The following is a 19,994-nucleotide window of genomic DNA, read 5'->3' on the forward strand; positions in this document are numbered from 1 at the left end:
ATCCCTCTTTTTTTCCCAGCAATTTTAAAAATTAATCTGAACCGTCTTTTTTGGACCCGCGAATCCTGTTTTTCAAATGTATATGGATTTTTTTTACCCGAAATAAATAAAATAAAATAAAGAGTACAACTGCAATTGTCGTACATTCACGATTCACCCCTAATTCTAAATTCTAAATGGTATAAAATCAAAATCTAGAGAATAAAGATGGCCTGAGTCTCCCGAAACCCGAAGCCGAACCCGACAACCGGCCTCTCAGGTTCTCATTCTTCCCGCTGCCTCTACCGCACTGTACTGAAAGAGAACCCTAAAAAGGCCAACTCGGCGAACTCCTCCGGCTTCCGTTCATATCAATTTTCAGTTGCTGGAACTAACGCAGGAATTGACTTCGTGAGGTGAGTTTTTATTCTCCATGGATTCTCGCGGCTAATCTTTTCCAAAATCCGGCAGCCTCTGCATCTCCAGTTTGTTCCTTGGCATCTTTCTGTTTCTAGGTTCAAATCGGCATTTCCAGAATCCTTTCCTCGAGTTTGAGGTTCAAATTCGAGTATCTTACTATTGATTCCTTATGGTGGTATCTGGTTTGAGACCTGTATGAGTTCTCGCCTAAAATCAAGGTCGCTCTGGGTTTTCGTGAACTTTTCTTGGGATACTAGAACTGGTAATTGCAGAAAAAGAACACTGGTTTGTGTGTTTTAATTCTTTTCTTGCATTTTTTTTTTGAAATGTTAAGTGTGCGTGCGTGTTGCACCTAGACACAGAGGGATTGATTGACGCAGAAATTCTCGGCCTGTTGATGCTTCCTTGCACGGAGGGGCTACACTTCCCACAGAGAACTCTCTCATTTGGATTTTTTTTTGAAACTTTATGCTTTCTTGCATTTAAATTTATTATTCTGCCCACCATCGTTTTCAATTTAAAACAACTTCATCCCCGCTATGTCAATTACTAGGAATTGGGCTCACAATATCACTAGGGATGTTTTAGGTCGTCGCGTAATTCTGCTGACTGTTCTTGATGTCTGTTCAGCGGATGCCCATTAGGTTAATTGTGTTACGTTGGCTTTTTTTTCTTCCCTTATCTTTGTATATAATCTTCCGAAAGATTTCATTTTAGGCTAGAACAGCTGCTGTCCCCCTACAAAGATGAGAGTGATATTAATTGAAGATATTGACATTTCTGAGACAAATGAGAGTAGAAAATGAGGGTTCCTTTCCTCTTATATATGATATACTCATTTGTATATGCCTCCTATATTTTCTTGATAGGAGGAGGGCTGTCCTAATTTCTTGATTAGTTGGCAATTGACGAGGTTAGGAACTGATAATTGAGTTCAAAGCCTTGAGGCTGGAAGGGGGACCTGTCTTTTTAGTGGGACATCATGGAGTTAGGGTTTCAGTAAGGTAGGATATCAAGATTGTTTTATCACTGCCAAATTTGTGAGAAGTACCTCAGCCACCCGAAAATAGACTTGGTTAACCTCTGTAACCAAGCCGTCTTTTAGTTAATCATATCATAGGAAGGATTAAAAAGATTTAATTGTTATATGTTAGTCTGCAATAGCTGAAAAGGTAGTTAACGTGTTAGCTCAAGTTCATCAGGATTTAAATTAGTTTGAAGAAAGCGTTATTGCTTTGTTTTAGGTATAGTCAGGGGAGGGTATTATCGGCTTAATGTAGTGGTTAACACCATAATCCTATCTGAACAAGGGGATTTTGTTCCTACAGGGGTGGATATAAATATCATTTTTCTGAAAATTCAGTTAAATGGTGGTTTTTACTAGAAGGGAAACAGTCTGTTTAATTGTTAGTTTCTCAAACTTGTTAAACATGCGCTACGTAAGTTCTGCAAGGGCTCATTCAGTAGAAGTCAGATGAATTTGAAACTTCAAGTGAACTAGGTACCCTGCTGTACCAGATGATCCAATTTTTCGATCTATTTGGTGGTGCAATGAAGCAACCGTAGTTTCAGGTTGTGTGCCTGAAGAGCTAGCACTCCGGTTACTGACCTGTTTGAACAGTAGAGACATAATTAAAATTTCAAAACCTTGAAGAACTAAAAAGAATAAAACAACTATGTCCACCTATCTTAAAACTATCCATCCCTTCTGTGGTGAAGTCTGCCTACCAATTTCCAAGTCTAGGGTACAATTATTGATTTATTAAAGTTGGGTTAAAACGTACAAGTCATTGAAAGGGCATACCTAATCCACAATGCTCCTTCCACTGTGGGGTTTTGGAAGGGGCAGGCATATGCAGCCTAGTAGACTTTTTTACATCCGCTTTGTGGAGTGGGGGGAAGTGAAAGCTGTCGTGTCCTACTCTCTCAGGTTTGAGTTTTAGCTGGAGAATGAGAAATTTCAACTGTAGCAGCATGTTTGAGATATGCTAGGCATAAAGTAGTTTGTTATTTTTTGTCTTATTTTCCTGTTGGTCTATAGTTGATATGTCCTATTTGATCCCAGGAATGAATTGGCATGCATGTTTATTCGAGGTTCTACGTATTTTAGCATTTACGAGAAGTTGAAGCTTGCTTTCTTTGTTTCTTTTTGCAGGATACAAGTTTTGGAATGAGCATTCCTGCAATTTCTACCATTTTGCTTTCTTTGTTTTTTTGCAGGATGTGAGTTTTGGAATGAGCACTTGCAATGTCTACAATGAAATTGTATAGTGGTAAACATTCAACTCCTAACTGGATTGGTCAGTAGAGATTTTGATTTGTTACCTAACCCAATATTGTTCTTGGTTGGGAAGTACTAGGATTAGTTTGCTTGATTGATCAACATATACAATTTCCTGATCCTGTGAGGAAAAATTCGATATTTCCAGTCGATCATTCAGTCTGTGAAATGGATACAATTAGTTGCATCTGATGTCAAAGCAACTAGGAATGGCATTAATTGATTCTTAACAATCATGTTAGGCACCCACCCGTATGTTGGCTGTAAACTAATCACCTTGGTGGTTCCATTTTTTGTCTGTATAGGCAAATATAATGCGGTTTCTTAGTGTCGTTGCAGTAGCTGAAGTTGGTTGAAGCCATGCCTGCTATGAAGAAGGTTGGTTGACAAGGTTATTTGTTCTAAATGATTAAATTTACTTCATCTCATGAATACTTTGTTTCACAATCATTTTGCATTTTCTTAATTTTAGAAATGATTTATTTGACGCCAAATTGCTTAATTGAAGTACTCATTCTTTGGATTTGCATGTTGGTAGTTGATTATGTGAATGGATTTAATTGAACAAAATTGATGCTATTCCTGTTGAGACGTTGAGACTTCCCTAAGTGCTCAGGATGCCTATATATCATATAGACAGTAACGTCAAGATGGTTCTTAATTTTCTGTGCTTTAGGATAAATGGAGTCTCCAGGAGTCCATTTGCACTAAGAAGTGCTATTAGATGTACTTTTTATAAATTTTTTTTTGATGCCCCTCTTAAGAAATTTGAGAGCTTGTATCGATGTTAGACCTTTTACAAAGTTAGTGTGAGGTCACTATCTTCTCTAGAAGATAAATGTATTCTGAACTATGTAATTTTATGTTTACTATCTTCTAATTTATCTGCAATTTCTAATGCACATCAGAATCTGATAAACATTACTTTCAGGGCATTCTCAAAAGATTGATGAGCGAGAATCATCTTGAGCATATGATCATGTTATGCAAATGCTGATCATTTAAATATTCAATGAGTTTTCTTAAGTTATAAAAATTTTCAAGTTCTATATCACGGATCAGATTGATAAAATAATGATTTTATTAACGTAGTTTGTTTGCAACTGTGATTGTGCCTAGTGCAACTGGGGCCTGATTTTTGATCATTGAGGAGGGATGATGTGGCTAAGCTGAATGGATAATTATGTCTTTCTTGGATTTACTTAAGCTTCAACATATTATGTACCTTGTATTGCCCTTGTCTCCTTGTATCTTCTGCAGTTATATCTTCTTTTTTATTTGTCAACTTCTCAAAAATTACCTTTCACTCATAAAAATTTTATATGTAAATTTTGACTCTTGATCTTGCGTTATAGTAAGCTCTATTTAGCTGAAATTTGGTGGGCCGATGTAGGAGAGCAGGTTCTTACTTGTCTGGGTACTGGGTGCTAACGATCTTCCATGGATTTATAAACTGGCTGTTGTTGTGGATAAGAAAGTTATGGGCCTTATTTAGTGTAAATAAGCTTTGCACAGGGTATTATGTATGTTGGGCCTTTGATGTCATGGGTTGTAGGGGGCCTCTATTAACTCTAGAATATGAACAGAAAGTAGACAAATGGGATTTAAATCATTAGTGATGTAACCAGAGTCAGCAAGCATAGGGTCCCTTAAAATTTGGACCCAAACCAAGGCCCTAATGGCCCACCAAGGGGCTGGCCGAAACTTTGGAAGGGCAATTGGTCATTTCGGCATCCCCTTGGGCTCCAGAAGGGTTTAGTTAAATCCAGATTAATCTTAGGAATGTAGATCTACTTTTTGTTTTTCAGTTGAACTAGTGGTTAGAGTCCTGATCAGACTAGGAGTCCCACTTGGAATCCAATTTTCAAGTAGGACTTCCTCTTGGTAGTTGGTTCTTGTATTTGCAAGTTATCTTTGTTCAAGAGTTCTCTAGAAGACTCCTTGTAGTTGTTTTGAGAGTCCCATTTAAGTTGTTGAGTTGTAAAAGTAGTCCTAATCCAAATAGGATCCTCTAGTTGAGGGTTAATTGGTTTTCCCTCAATTGCAAGGGAATAAATAGCCCCCAATTCATTGTAACAAATCAGTTTTGAGTATTGATTAAAAACAGCAGACTTGGAGTCGTGAGAAGCAAGCCTATGACCTGGTTTGAGGGATATGAGTTGTTTTCAAATTCTTCATCTTCTCCATCTTCTTCAAGCCTGCAACAACCCTATAAGCTTCATCAAACCAGCAGCCACACAACAGTTCTAACCCCTGCACAGCCTTTCCTCTTCTCCGTACACCTTGTAGCACTCTTCGCCATTCCCAAACCCTAGTTCCATCCAGGGTAAAACATATCGCTGAAAATCGGTAGTTTCGTTCACCAGTGATATAAAAAATGGATTGAAAACGAAATTTTGTAAATGTCGCCGGAAATCGCACCATCAGCGAAAATCGTTGAAATCTCGCTGGATCTCTGTCTTTTCCTTCAAATCTCTGAGTTGGATCAGATGTTTAGTTGAAGGAGGAAGAAGAAGAAGAAGAAGAAGAAGAAGAAGAAGAAATAAAGAGAAAGAAACAGAAGAGAAGCAGTAGCAGCGGCAGTGCTAAAACAGCACCACCGCAGTTGGAGAAAGAAACAGAAGAGAAGCAGTAGCAGCAGCAGTGCTAAAACAGCACCGCCAAGTCGCCAACTGCACTACCACCACATATACCACCACCTCCACACGCACACAGCAGCGAACGTAGAGACACAAAGAGAGAAAGAGAGTAGGATCAGATCAAGGCGCGAACTTCCTCATCAGATCAGGTTTGAATCTTCGAATTTTGACAGCGATTTCAGGCGAACTTTTGGCGAGATTTCGCCGGTTCGCCAGGTAGCGAACAGGCGAACTTTGCCGGAAGTTTGCACTTCGCACCTTGGTTCCAACTATCCCCAGCCCTTATCCCTGTGGCGACCCTCTTCCTCCTCCCTTAGGACCCCATGGTTGAGTCCCTTCCTATCCACAACCCACTTCCTCTCATTTTCCTCACTTCTCAGCCCCTGTCCTCTCATTCGCTTCTTCTTTTCTTCTTTCCCTCTTGTGGCAGTATATGGAAATTTAAATTCTGTTAAAACCCTAAGGCTGCGTTTGTTTGCATAGGTGGGGTGGGAAAAAAAACATGTGGGCTCCATGTGTTGTGGGGTGAGGAAGAAGAAAAAGATAGGAAAGGTTTTTGTGGAAAAGTGATAGTGGTGGGTCCCACTTTTTACTTTTCCAACTTTTCCACAAAATCCCACCAAATTTGTAGGATTTTAAAAAGCCTTGGAGGGAAAGTTGGGCTATCACCTCACCAGACAAGCTTCCTTGAACCAAGGAAGCATGTCTCTCACTTTCCCACCCCAAGCAACCAAACAATCTATAATTTTAGGATTTAAGGGAAAAGTAAGAAATCTACACTTTTTTCAAGAATTTTCCCACCCCTTTTTTCCCACCCCACCTTTATTCCAGCAAACAAACGCAGCCTAAACCTTTGAAGGTAAATCCATCCATAAACCCTTTTGCCCTTTACACACTGCCTTGGGGTTAGCATCCTCATCCCCTAGCCTACCTTCGACCCTAACCCTAACCCGAGAAATCCTAGTAACCTGAGAATCTCAAAAAACCCTAAAAAATAAAAAAACCTAACTTGTGAAATTTCTCCAATTACAATTACAGTTCTACTAGAAAGAGCTTATCTTCAGACCTAATTCTAGTCTGGCCGAACTCTAAACCCCTCTCCTATTGACCCTAGGCCTACCCTATACCTGTACCCAAGAGTGGGGAACCAAATCACACCTAGCTGCAGGGATTCTTGAGTGTTTTAAGTACAATATAGCTGCTGTCCTTGAATTCCAGACTTGAACAACCGCATTACAATCCCTGAATTGGTGCTCTCTTAAGATTTTGACCCAAACAGGAAGGTTTTGAACCCTGGACTGCCTGCTGCTTTCTTAGAAAAGATCCTCCTGCTGGCCCTGTAATCCAGGGTTATATCAATTAGTTTAGTTAGTCATGTATTGAGTCTGTTTCTTTCATCATTTTAGTTTTCTAGTCAGCTTATGTTATCTTATTAGTTGAGGATTGGGTTAGGCTTTTATTTTTCTTTTAAGTATTTGAGTCTTTTATACAAGTTTGTATGAGGCTAGAAATTTTTACACCAATTTGCTCCATGATATGAGGAGAGAAAAATACAGGTTCTTGATTTACTCTGTAAGAGTCCAAAACACGGTGAGAGGCCCTATCTTCTTCTCTCCTTCAATACCCGATCCTTTAAATCGGAGAGACTACCGTATAGTGGAAGCATTAGAAAGAAGGCTATTTTACCCCCTCCTGGAGCGAGGAGAGAAAACTGGCTCCACCCACTGTTGTTTAACCATCTTCAATGTGTGCTTTTTGAAACCCCTCCCCAAAGAAGAGAGATTCTGCATTTATGGGTCTTTGTGTCTTCTTTAACTTTATTTTGTGTGTTGACTGATTTTACTTTCTCAGCATATTTTTTTAATCTTTGACCATCAGAATGACTGCAGCAGTGAGGCGCTTGTATTCCACAATTTACTGAATGAGATTGGAAGCACTGTTGAGTTTCAACTCCCAGACTGGTTGAAGAAGCGGAAGCCTACACCTCTCTATACTTACATAAAACGCAGTATCCTTTAAACCAGATGTCTTGAAGTTTCATGGTTGATACTTTCTTAGATGTAACCATAGCCTCTTCTGACATTTCTTAAGTGTTAATCTTGGCCACATTTCCTTGAGCATTAAGTGATGTTCCAAAATAATCTATTGTTTGAGTATTTGATTGTTTTTTTCCCCTTCTAGAAAGATGCTTGTAGCCTTGTATATGGATTTTCACTGTTCTTATTTTTCAGTTTGACATGTCCACTTTTTATTAGTATTTTCCCCCAAATGATTTAACTTGCGTTAGTATTAACTCAAGGAAGATATATATCTCACAAAAAAGGTCAAAAGGCGCCTTGAGGATGATGGCATATTCTGTTCCTGCAGCCCATCATCAGGTTCTTCTGGTGTGTGCGATAGAGATTGCCACTGTGGGTAAGGATTTATTGGTCAAGTCTTTGATTACTATTGTTTGTTTCCATTCTTTGCTTGATTTTCATTTTTTGTTCAAAGAGACACCCAATTGATCTCTACTTGCTACCTATCCCTAAACCGGAAACCAACCATAAGAACGGCCCCAATACATCCATTAGACCTTCCAACAGAGCAAGTTCTGCAACTGCAGATGTCATCGGCCATCAAGGTTCAGAGTTGACTCTTCTTTTTTGGATGCCTTCTCCTTTAGGTTACTCCCATTTGATTCAATTCACAGCCTTGAGTTCTCCTTAGATCCTTTACTACTTCCTACGTGTTAGGAACCCTCTTGAATCACCTGAAACTTACAGGACTCATCCGCAGGGCCTGGACACCAATACCCTAAAGCCACATCTTGACTTGATTCATGAAAGTTCCATGAATAGCCCTCACAACCCATATCTGAGATTCCCCATTGCTAGTTCTGTTTTATTGGATTGTGGCAGAATCACTGCCTTGTTGATCACTACATAAAGGATCACATCATGCTTTCAGAGATGCTGTCTCCAAGACAATTGAATCCAACCTTACACTTTCCTAAGAAAAGAAGGCCAATTTGGTGATGAATCTGCATAAAAAACCCTTAAATCCTCAACATAAAAGCCTAGCCGGTCCCAATCTAACCTGTTCCCGCAATTGTAGGTCAAGTGGAGTATTTATCTCAAGTGCTTCAAAATACCCCAAAGGTTTCCAAAATGATCTGACATCTATATTCCTTATTTCCTTTGAAGTAACTTAGTGTGATGTTATATTTATAGGATATTCTATAAACGATTAGTTCTACTAGTTTGTACACTGATTATGAAGTTTGTGTGAATTTATTGATGTCTTATATAGGATGCTGCTGTCTTGCTGCTCTTCAAGCTGCAAGTGTGGGAGTTCATGTCTGAACAAAGCATTTCAGCACCGGCCTGTAAAGAAGGTGAAATTAGTGAAGGTATGGTTTGACAATGATGCTTCTAATCACATTCTTTATACAATGTATTCAGAAGAGAACACAACCTATTGTACCACTCAAGGAAGAAAATGCTATGTATTTTTTTATTCTATAATCTTGGGAACACTGCTAATATTACATGCTTAGCTGTCTAGAACAATGAAGAGCCCCCCTTTTTTTCAGGGGAGGGGGCGGAGATGGGTAGCATAGTTGTAAAGGCGGTAAGGCGACCAAAGCGATTGGGTCCCGCTTAGGTAATTAGGCGGTAAAGCGGCCCCTAGGCAGCAATAAGGCGACCAAAGCGGTTGGGTCAAAATGTTTCAATACAACTTCTTTTAAACTACTTTTCAATACAACTACTTTCTATAATGAGCTAAAGAAATATTCAATAGTCATATTCATAAAAAAAAAGCATTCAAGAATCATAATTTTGAAAAATTATTCAAAAAAAGAACACAAACATAAGTTCATCTCATCAAACCATGGTTGTTAAAGCGTTCAGCTAGGCATTTACTAATTCATTGATTCTTGATGTTGAGTATGGCTTATGCTTCACATTTTGTTGCCAACAGGCACGGGGTCCAGCTCCCTGGTGAGCGGGCGGGGGTCCAGGGAGGCCGCCCCAGCGGGGGTGTGTGGGCAGTGCCCCTGGAGCAAAAAATAGGTTCTATGTCACTTTGGGCCTTGGAGCCCCTTCACAGATTGGACGTCAATTAAGCGGTTCAAAACAAAGCTGTTGAAAAACTGCTTTGCCGCCTAGGCACTCCCAGTCGGACGCTTTGACAACTATTAAGGGGAGTTAGGTTGAAACCTCGAGATCTGCATTGTAATCAAATACTTGTGGATCTTCATTGTATTCAAATACTTGTGGATCTGCATTGTAATCATTAGTCAAATATGCTTAAGGAGTTTTGAGGAAAGTTTGAGACTGATGGAGATCTACTTGGCAGTTGTTGAAATCAAACCAGATTTGGGTTGGAAGTATAAAATTACAGTAGAAGTCTGAGATATACCAAGATATGACCTTGCATGCAGTCTCATCAGTATTAGCCTAAAATACAAGATATTACTGAGATCTCAGTGAGTTCTTGTTCTATGGTTACAAGACTGATTTTCTTCTAATCATTAATTGGACACAGGTTGAGTTTGATCGATACTGCACACTTGCTTTAGATGCGAGTGCTTTGTTTTGCTAGTGTTCTGTCCTGTGAAATCCATATTGATTATGTGATAGGTTCTACCTAATTATTAAATGATGATGTTGTTTGTAGACTGAGAAATGTGGATCAGGTTTGGTAGCAGATGAAGATATAAAGCAAGGAGAGTTCGTGATAGAGTATGTGGGAGAAGGTGACATTATTTAATTCCATGCAAGTTTTTCTCTTTTAATGTCTGTAGTTCTATGTCACATGGCTTGTACCTTAGTTTTTATTGATTTTATATTTGAGATGCCTTTTTCCCCCCCTCAAATGAATGCCACCTTTCTTATTTGTCAGTTATTGATGATAAAACTTGTGAGGAAAGGCTATGGAAAATGAAGCATCGTGGTGAAAGCAATTTCTACTTATGTGAAATTAATCGTGATATGGTGATTGATGCCACATACAAGGGAAACAAGTCTAGATTTATAAATCACAGTTGTAAGCCCAATACCGAGATGCAGAAATGGTTTGCTTCCTGTCCTTAAATTGCTTTGTGTTTTTAGTGTCTTTTATATAATATCTAATTGACCATATTCCTATTGTGGGGCCTTTTTGGGGAAGGACCTACTTCAGTAGGGAGCACACACTCACTTCAAGCGCATCTCTGTATCAACTGAGTCACTGTAATAGTTTGTGTTTTACTTGCAATAAAATTTAGGAGGATCGAAGGTGAGACCAGAATTGGCATATTTGCGACCCGTGACATCAAGAAGGGAGAGCATCTAACCTATGATTATCAGTATGAGCACTCACAGAATCCTTCTCATGACTGCTTGTATGCTTATTCCGGGTTTTCTGTGTTATGTTGACAAACATTTTGTCCTATTTTTCTTGTCACTCTGCTTATTCTATACTTGGATGCTTGAGACTCTTCATTACCATTCTTAACAATATCAGCAGGTTTGTCCAATTTGGTGCAGATCAGGATTGCCATTGTGGTGCCTCAGGCTGCAGGAAGAAACTTGGGGTCAAACCTAGCAAGCCTAAGTTGTCCTCAGATGCTGCATTAAAAATAGTTGCCTGTGAGATGGCAGCATCCTCTCCTAAGGTCAAAGCAATCCTGTCTGGAAAATATGTATGTCTAGCTGGCTGGTTCAACTGCTATTGTTTGAGATGTGTTGACATTAATTCTTTGTTTCTTTTTCTTTCTTGCGAATGATTTGATTTAGCATTGGAACTTAAAAACATGGTAACTCTCGAGATCTCATGGAGATCTAGCGAGATATTTCTCTTTTTCCATTTAGTAAGACTAGATGATGGGCGAGACAAAACTATGTGCTTATGGCACATAGGGTCTCAAGTCTCGACTCTCGAGTTGATTTTTATTATTGGATTATCATTTGAACTCTGCAATTTGAAATATGAACATGTGTAGTTTATCAAACTTGTTTGAATTTTTAACTTTGAGTGCTGAGTATATGATATGTACAATAGGCCCTTTTATGCTTTCACTTTAATTGGTGGTTTCTCACTGGGGGGTCCAAAGTGGAACTCACATTTACACTATTTTTTCCCCATAAATCTGAGGTCACCAGTGTGTTTGAAAGGGTTGAAATTGGATAGACAGCAAGTTCTGGCCTTAAATAACCCTTGATATTCCTTGAGTTGGGGGAAAAATAGTTCCACCAACTCAGTAGGCCAACTCTCTTTTTTGAGTTGGTGAGATGAGCCTCAGTCTCGAAACCTTGGACCGGGCTCAACAGTCTGTGAATACAATTCAAAATTTCGGATAATTGTTCCTGTCTTTCAGTGAGAAAACATTTAGCTTCAAAACCCCCTTAAATGCTTACCTTATCTCTGAATGATGAGGATTAGTACCTCTTTGGTTCTAGCAGTTTTTTATTCGGTGGTAGGGCTGTAGATTTGACAAGAAAATATTAGGGGAAGAACAAGCAAAAAGATCTTATTATGAGATGTTAGCAAAAATAAAAAAGAGATAAGATAGCAGGACACAAAAAGAACAAATGAAGTCAAGAAGAAGAATGCAAGAAAGTTAGAGAGAAATAATAAGATCTAATAAAAATTCTTTTAGACATGGCTAACTTTAGGAATAATCTGAGTAAAATCACCTGAAATCCCATATGTTAAGTTGTTAACTTGTATGACAAGAGGGAGGTATATATATATATTGCACTTGAAAATTTAACTCGTACTAGAATTTGCTCAATCCTACTAGAACCCAAAGCAATACTTATTCACTCATTTGACCTATAATACACACTAAAGATAATAAAGCAACTCTTATATTGACCAGGATTTAAGATTAATCATAACTTCACAAATCCCGAGGTGAGTATTCTTTTAAACTACTAATACATGGGACTCGGCCCAACTCAGCTTAATATCGTTGGCTGCATGGATCTTTTCTCTCGAATAATCTCAGTGTGACTCAATCTCAGTTTCCTTTCAGCTTTCATTTACTAGCAGCTCCAACAACAACTCAGCCTTGTCCCACCTTTGTGGTGATGGATCCTTGCCCTCCAATCAGCTCTATTTGAAGTCGTACTTGAACCAAAGCCTAAGCTGTGCTTGTCTTTCCTCAGTACTTTCAAGATCATTTCAAGTCTGTCCCTGGCCTCGTTTAGTTCTTTCAGTCTAATTCGAATCTCCTCTCTACTAAGCATCCTAAGGCCTCCGTTTAACATGGCCGCTGCCTCTCGAATAGCTTTCCTGTGGCTTTTCATGAATCAAAGCTACTGCCATACCATCTCTAATATGATCACTCCTTACTTTTGCCTCTCATCCATTTGTACATCCTCAAGTCCACTATATGCATCACAGCTGGTCCTCCTTCAAGCTTCACATACAACACTCCAGATGACATTTCTTTACTTCATCCTTGATACTAGGATTATCTGTGAAAAAGTATCCTCTATGTCACCTTATGTATTCTGATTGAGCCAAGATACCTAAAATAATCACTTTGCAAATCTCTCCTTCATCAGTTTTCACCACTTCATCATCCATACTAATGTAACTAAAATGACACTCTATATGCCTTGTTTTTGTTCTACTCATTTTGTTCAACTTTCAGTTACTATGTCTGGTGATTCGGTAGTCTGACTTGTATGTGTTTTTCCTTTAAAGTTTTTATTAGTTTTCATCTCTTGCAGGTTTCAATTATTATCTCCCATAATTTTGTGGTATCACTTGTTTGCTAATTTTTTTTATAGTAGTTACCACTTTAAATATCACTTTTTATTTTATAAACCAGTACAATGGTCCTCCTCCATTCGTCTAGCATTTCCCTGTGCTCCTAATCTTACTAAACAACTTTTTTAGCAAATTATCTCCTAATTTTAAGCTCTTCCACACACCTACTAGAATGCCATCTAGATTTTTTGCTTTACCTGCCTCCCCTCTTAAACTTCCTTTAGACACTGTAATTTCCATATATATATTTTTTGGTTTTCTCTAGGAGGCTGTTCATTGGTTTTATTTAGTGAGTGCTAGAATTAATTTTCCATCTCTTATTTATCTCATTATTTTGGAGGCATTATCCTGAAATATTTACTCAAGTCTTTCCCTAATATTTGCTGCTTTATTGATGCATGTTTTCTCTATCTTTTGTGCCTTATTTGTTCATTGATAGAAGTCTTTGAATATCGCCTCAAGTGCTGAGACCATAGAGTTCGGGAAAAGGATAAATTATGTCAGTAATCTCAGTCATGCATAAAGAAGGTTGTTGGTCAACTGATAATAGGTTTTGGGCCTTTTTCCACCAGGTAGAATAACTGACAATCAGGTTGAAAAGAATAAGAATCAGTTGAAAAGCAGAAGAGTTCAAGTAGATGTATTTTTTTATAGGTTACATAAATCATTCTGTTCAACTTGTATTTTAGATTATGGGAGAACCTGATCTGTTCAATTAACTACTGCAGCCCTTTGTTCTCTGTGCAAAAGCCAGAACTTAGAAAAGAAGGGAGTGGAAGTTCATTAAGAAACCAACAGCAAGATCCTGCTATTAGATAAAAGCAGCACCAGAAAAGCAAATAAAAGAATGAACAAACCTGGCTTTATCTAGGAATTCACTTCAGAAACCTCTCAATCAACACTTCTCATTCATTAGGTTTGCTTAATCCTGTAACAATGATGTCCAGATATAGAATTCCACCATAATATTCTTATATTAAACCTTAAAGGCTTCTATTCCACTTCAGCTTTTGTCAATAGGGGTTGCTTGATGTAACCATAATCAGGGCCACAATAAGGGCCAAAATAGGGCCTAGGGTGCTAGCCCAACACCCTACGGCCCTCTAGCAGACCAGGGGTATTTTGGTAATTCTGCATTGTTCTAGTTGATTCAAATCAGGTTTTGTTGGATCCAGTCTGTCTGTAGGATCCCAGATCTGCTTTTGTTTTTGAATTTGGTTGGATGTAGTTAAGAGTAGCCCCTGTTAGGTTAGGAGCCCCAATTAGCAGCCTCTCTTCCCCATCCCCAAAACCCTAATCCATTATTTCAAGCTAATCCAACCATCTCAACCCTCTTCCTTCCCCCAAAACCCTAGTAAACCTAACTTCATCTTCTTCATTCAAACCCTAGAAATCCTAAGCCTACTTTCATTCATAACTTTAATCCATTCATCCAAACCCTAATTTCTTTTAGGATTACCTTCCTCAACTCCTCCTTGACCTTTGACTATAACCCTACCCTAGCTGTCCGCCTAGAAATCCTAATTCCTATCTAACCTAAATTTCAAATCAAAACCCTAAACTTATAAGTCCGTTCTGAAATTAATTTTACAGTAAGGTTGAGGACTGAATATCATCAGACCCTAATTCTAGCCCTACCCCAATCCTTTCTAACCCCTTCTAAAACCCTAGAACCCTATTTTCAGCCCTAGCCCTTCAATTGCAGGGTAGCAAACCTAATTTACTGCTGGTTCATTTGATTAAGATCCTGAACAAGAATTCTGGATTTAGGGTTTGTATCAACAAGCAATTATTAAACCCCAGATTTTGGGGGTCACATCATTGCTAAATGCTTATATTTCTCTCGTTACTCTTTACCAGTTTTTACATGTCTTAAAAAGTTAAAAGTTGAAGGTTCTCCAAATACACAAAATCCTTTGATTATATTAGAAGCTTTGTTTTATGTTTTCCTAGCATCACTTGATTTCATCAAGAAGGATGTCGGGTAAATATGGTGTTTCCTGGATACTTTCTTGTACAAGCTTAATGGGGTTAATTCATGAGGAAATGGTTGTGACCAGATTTATTTGTTAGAGTCTCATATACCTGTTTTATTCATTTTTCTTTTTGGTTCTTCCTTAGCTGTTAATAAGTACCGGTCCTGCACAGTATCCAGTTGTGTTGGGGCTTTGGACGTGATGTTGAGGACCCTCCAAACCTTGGGTGGCCTAGACTCGAAGACGACTATTAGTAGCCCACTTTCAGACATGAGTGTCCTGAATCGATGAATGCAGTGTTTATATATGAACCTTCTATTTGTGCCTACAAGATTTATTGTATTTAAAGCTCTCTATTTTATTGTATCGTTATGAAGCTTGGTGCAAAAGTTGGACTAACTTGCAAAATCGTTGCTTGGATAGGGGTTCCCAATTGGAGGTCTGCATGTAGGTCAGTGAAGATTTGTTTGAGTGATACTTCTATTTGAGTAATGCTGAAACTTGGGGGGTTCAGTAATGAATGACATGCCCTGTGTGATCCCAACCCTCCCCCCCCCCCCCACCCACCCACCCACCCACAAAAATGAAAGAAAAAAAGATTTCTTCCATTTCTTCTTCCATTTGATTGATCTTTTTGTGTTTAGGAAGCTCGCGTGGTGGCCCTAATCGAGGAACGTGTTTCCATAATTGTATTGGTGAAGTCGTTCGAGTAATACGGCCTATGGATAAAAGGTAGTTGGATATTCAAACTCTCCCAGGACTCTCCTCTATATTTAATTTTTCTGTGTTTTGAGGAATGAACCCTGAATTTTGATTTTTTCTTTGTTGTGAAATTTGATTGCCTTTGTCCTTTCTTTGTTCATAGTCGGCCTAGGATGCACTTGAATTTGCTTTTATCGGGAATTGCTCTTAGCATCATATCATTGGTGTGACTATATTTATACAACTTTCTGTGTATATTTTAATCATGAATGAGTAGTCTATTCAATTGTACTGACTTGAAATGGATATAGTTGAGAATGTCTCCTACCTCTTTGGCCTTCAACTGTGTCTGGCATTGGACATCCCAGACAATGATTGCAGCAGGTAATGATTCTGACCTGCCAGCCAGGGAACACTGCCTAAAATGACATACGTTTTCTTACTACTTAACTGGTGGAGTGATGGCACCCTACATGGAAGAGCTTCAACTGGGGTTCAGTCTTCCAGGATTTCAATTCAAAAAGTTAGGGTTTTGGGGTAGTTTATTGGGGTATGCAAGAACATGGTTATAGTTGGAATTAGATGAAGCTTAGAGAGAACTTAGCTAATGAAGTAATGCTATACCAGGATAATACCTAAAGTTCTGGAACTTCTGATGGTTAGATTGGTGTGTTTCTGAGTTTGAATATTGGGTTTTTCTAGGAGCACGAATTCAAGAAAGGGGGTGAGGAGTTAAAACTTTGTATTTTGGATAGTAATTTGATGTGTACTCTGTAAAGAAGGGAATCATTTGTATAGGCTGTGGCATTCTCAGTTGATTCTAGTGGTTGGTTTTGGCTGGAAATAGGTTTTAACTTCTAGGGTTTAGGGAAAACGAAAATAGACAAAGGGAAAATAGTTATTTGGAGAATTTAGAGGAATAAAAGAAGAATCTTGGGGTTGAGGTGACTCAACTTACTGCTGATTCAAATAAGAGCAGATTTAATGGCTACGGTTTAGGAAAAAAAAGGTAGAAAAAGGGGAAGTAGGGTTTGGAAAATTCGGAGGATTAGAAGAATCTTAGGGATGGAGTGATTCAACTTACTGGCTAATTTGAAGAACAGGCGGTGGAATGCTTGAAGAAGACCTTGATCTTGTAGAAGTTTCCAGTAATAAGATGGAGAAGAGAGAGGGAGAGAGTGCGCTAGCTATAGCTACTAGCTCAAAATTCAATTCACCAATTATGTCTATGTTCATAACCACATCTGACATAGATCAAATTCAAACTAAGATTCACAATTAGAAACTTGCTTCAAAATAGACTCTTATACTAAAATGGAATGGCCTAATCGAATCCTTAACCTATTAAGTAACTTTAACTGACTAAGAAAGTGAATCAATAAACGGAATAGACTTAGAATAGGATTATAACTGAATAAATGAAATAAATCCCGTTTTCCTACTTTATACCCATAGTTTAGGCCCATCAAATTGGGCGATTACAAAGAAAGTGAATCAATAAACGGAATAGACTTAGAATAGGATTATAACTGAATAAATGAAATAAATCCCGTTTTCCTACTTTATACCCAAAGTTTAGGCCCATCAAATTGGGCGATTACAAAATAAACTTATAGAATCAAAGGCCAAACTCTTATATGATCCAAACCCAGACTATTCAGAATGAAAGAAGTCCAATTTGGTGATGAATCTCCACCATGGGGACAAGTAAAAACAGGGGTATTTTTTTTAGTAAAGAACTTAAGATAATGATCTGTGTTCTGCATGTAGCTCTTGATGAGTGTCTGAAGTTTTCAATATCAGAATCTTGGAATCGTTTTGTCTGTCGCAAGTTTTCAAATTACTTGATAACTTTCAACTTACTCTGATAAAAGCAGTTTTTTTTTGTGGTTTTCCCCCCTTTTTTTTTCTTTTGGTCATGGGGAGGGGGGTTCCTTGCTTGCAGAAGTGAACAAATTCAACAAACTAACAAGGAAAATCTTATATCTGAATGAGATGATGATGTCAGATCTTTATTTGTTAGAGTTCTAGTGCTGGAAGGACCTGACATGGAAGCGATTATTTAGCATTGAGGTAGTGGTAAATCTGGTGACTGCTGATCAAAGATATCTCTGACAAATTCATTGTGGTTACTACTGAATTGGTTTCAAGTTTAATGAGCTGACTTTTCCCTCACAGGAAGAGGCCCCAATTTGTTCTCTCCCATTTGCCATCTGCTTTTTTCCTGTTCCCCTCAGTTTGAGGCTTAGTGGCATTTGATCATCTCAACTTCCTAAAGCCCGTCACCAGCTCCTTCTCTGGTTCTGAAGTTCTGTGATGTAAGTAGGCCTACCCCCTTTCTCGAACCAGCAAAGTGGGCCCAAAAACCAAGCCCATTTGCTCACCAATTGGTCTGACCAAACCCTAAAAGGGGTAATTTGGTCTTTCCCCCCACTTCTTTTGCACAGTAAATTTTTTTAATATTTTTGTGAGTGCATGTCTACTTTTGTTTTATTTTTATTTTTTATTTCAGTTATTGAGAGTCTTAGGCATAGATGGAGTCCCATTTGGAATCAATTTGAAAATGAGATTCCTTTTGGATAATTAGTTATTAATTTTGCAAGTTGTTTTCTTGAAGATTCGTTTTTGGTGGTTATTTATTGAGCTGTATAGGGGATCCTTGTGTGTAAAAGATTCCTTAGTTGAGTCCAATTTGGTTTCCTTGTTTAAGTCCAAGTGTTTTCCTCCAAGTGTAAGGCTATTTAAAGCCCCTCCCTCCTTGTAAAGAATGGAGTTGAAGAATTATAAAATTGAAGACTTGGAGTTGTGGGAAGCTTAGCCAACAACCTGGGTTGAGTGTTTTGGTGAATTTTCTGCAATTCCAGCTTTGTTCTTCATCCTTCTCAAGCTTGGTGACAGCCCTCTTCAACTCAAATTCAGAATCTAGATCTTCCTAAAACCAGTAAGTACACCGCGGTGCTTTCCCAACCCCAAATCCCCTTCCCTACCCATCGCAGACCTCTTCCCTCTTCTCTGAATCTTGTGGTAGCAAGCCCACAGCCCTCCCTCTCATTTTCTCCCACTCGCAGCCCTCCCCCACCCCTTCTAACCCTTACGGCAACCCTTCCCTAGCCCCTTCTGTTCCTTCACCTTCTTTCCCCCCTTTCTTGGCCTTGTGGCAGCATTAGAAGAAGAACGAAAGAAAGAGAGAGATAGAAAAGAAGAAATAAAGAAAGAAAAGAAAGGAAAGAAAGAAAAGAAAGAGAGAAGGAAGATAGATCAAGGAAGGAGAGAAAGATCCAAGTTTCTTGCTAGAATTCAAGAAACCCAATCGAAATCAGTCAAGAACCTTGTAGCAGCCCCATGTCCTGATCCGTTCATCCCTAAACCCTCCCTAGACCTAACCACGGGCTTCCTTTCTCGTCCCAAGGTGAATTTGGTTAACCTAAAGGCCTAATTCTTACAAAATCCATCCCTTATTTGGTTTTGTTAAAACCCTAATTTTACCCTTTTCATCCCTTCTTAGTGATTGTTAAGACCTTGACGTACCCCCATATTATTGTTATTTCCCTACCCTCCCACAAGGCCACGACTATTCCATCGAGGTTGGTTGAATACATGATTTTAATTTTCGATAACCCTTCCCATATTAGTTCTTGCCAGTTCATAAAGGAGAGGATCTTGGAGTAACCCTACTTTTAGGGATTCAATTTCACATCTGAAAGCCCTAGAATTTGGGTTACATCATTGTGATCAACGGGCAAGGAACTAGAGGCATAGAGGGAAGGCGACAAATAGTGTAAAGCCTTATTTTGGTGATTGTATACTTATGCTGTATGTCAATTCTAGGGTTAAAACATTATATTTTATCCAGCTCTATGTCAAAAAGCTGAAATCTTGTCAGACTGAGACTGGACCTTATGCTACATCCAAAGAGATACTCTCTAGACATGCTTCTCTAGAGAATCTATGTGCATAAATAGAAGGCTAGCAATTTGTTAAATCAGGCAATTTTTTTTAGGGTTAGCTGCATATCTAGGTTTTCAGGCCGAAGAGCTGCTTTGCAAGGTACCACTGAATGTTAAGTAATTATTATAAAGTGAAAATCCCTAACCCCATCTTTGATGTAAATCATTTCCAGGGGCATCATAGCACCTATGGTTGCTCCCTCAAACCCTACGGCCTTTACTTTCACCACATGTATTTTGGTCATTCTTGTTAATTTTCTTTGAGTCCAGTTTAGGGTGTCATTGAGTCCAACATGTTAGTAGG

The 19,994-nt window shown here is 38.7% G+C and overlaps 1 protein-coding gene across 10 annotated transcripts in view; it reads left to right on the plus strand.

Moving 5' to 3' along the window:
* The first annotated feature begins 196 nt into the window (after positions 1 to 196).
* Positions 197 to 19,994, plus strand: part of ASHH3 (histone-lysine N-methyltransferase ASHH3) — a 31,159-nt gene continuing 11,361 nt past the window's right edge. For 4 of the 10 annotated variants that reach the window (XR_016174619.1, XM_089163329.1, XM_089163332.1 and 1 more), the window contains exons 1-12: positions 197 to 395; positions 2,555 to 2,672; positions 2,986 to 3,058; positions 7,198 to 7,327; positions 7,623 to 7,734; positions 8,611 to 8,710; positions 9,982 to 10,060; positions 10,207 to 10,378; positions 10,571 to 10,651; positions 10,813 to 10,987; positions 15,465 to 15,492; positions 15,686 to 15,773. Coding sequence is in view for 6 of the 10 variants with exons in the window: in XM_089163329.1 (XP_089019455.1) it covers positions 3,041 to 3,058; positions 7,198 to 7,327; positions 7,623 to 7,734; positions 8,611 to 8,710; positions 9,982 to 10,060; positions 10,207 to 10,378; positions 10,571 to 10,651; positions 10,813 to 10,987; positions 15,465 to 15,492; positions 15,686 to 15,773 (983 nt within the window). In the remaining 4 variants the exon portion in view is untranslated. The other 6 variants (XR_016174620.1, XR_016174621.1, XR_016174622.1 and 3 more) reach the window with 5 other exon arrangements.

The sequence above is a fragment of the Hakea prostrata genome, chromosome 7 (assembly GCF_041222555.1).
Source record: "Hakea prostrata isolate BN-2017 chromosome 7, UWA_Hpros_2, whole genome shotgun sequence".
In the NCBI taxonomy this organism is placed as follows: domain Eukaryota; kingdom Viridiplantae; phylum Streptophyta; class Magnoliopsida; order Proteales; family Proteaceae; genus Hakea; species Hakea prostrata.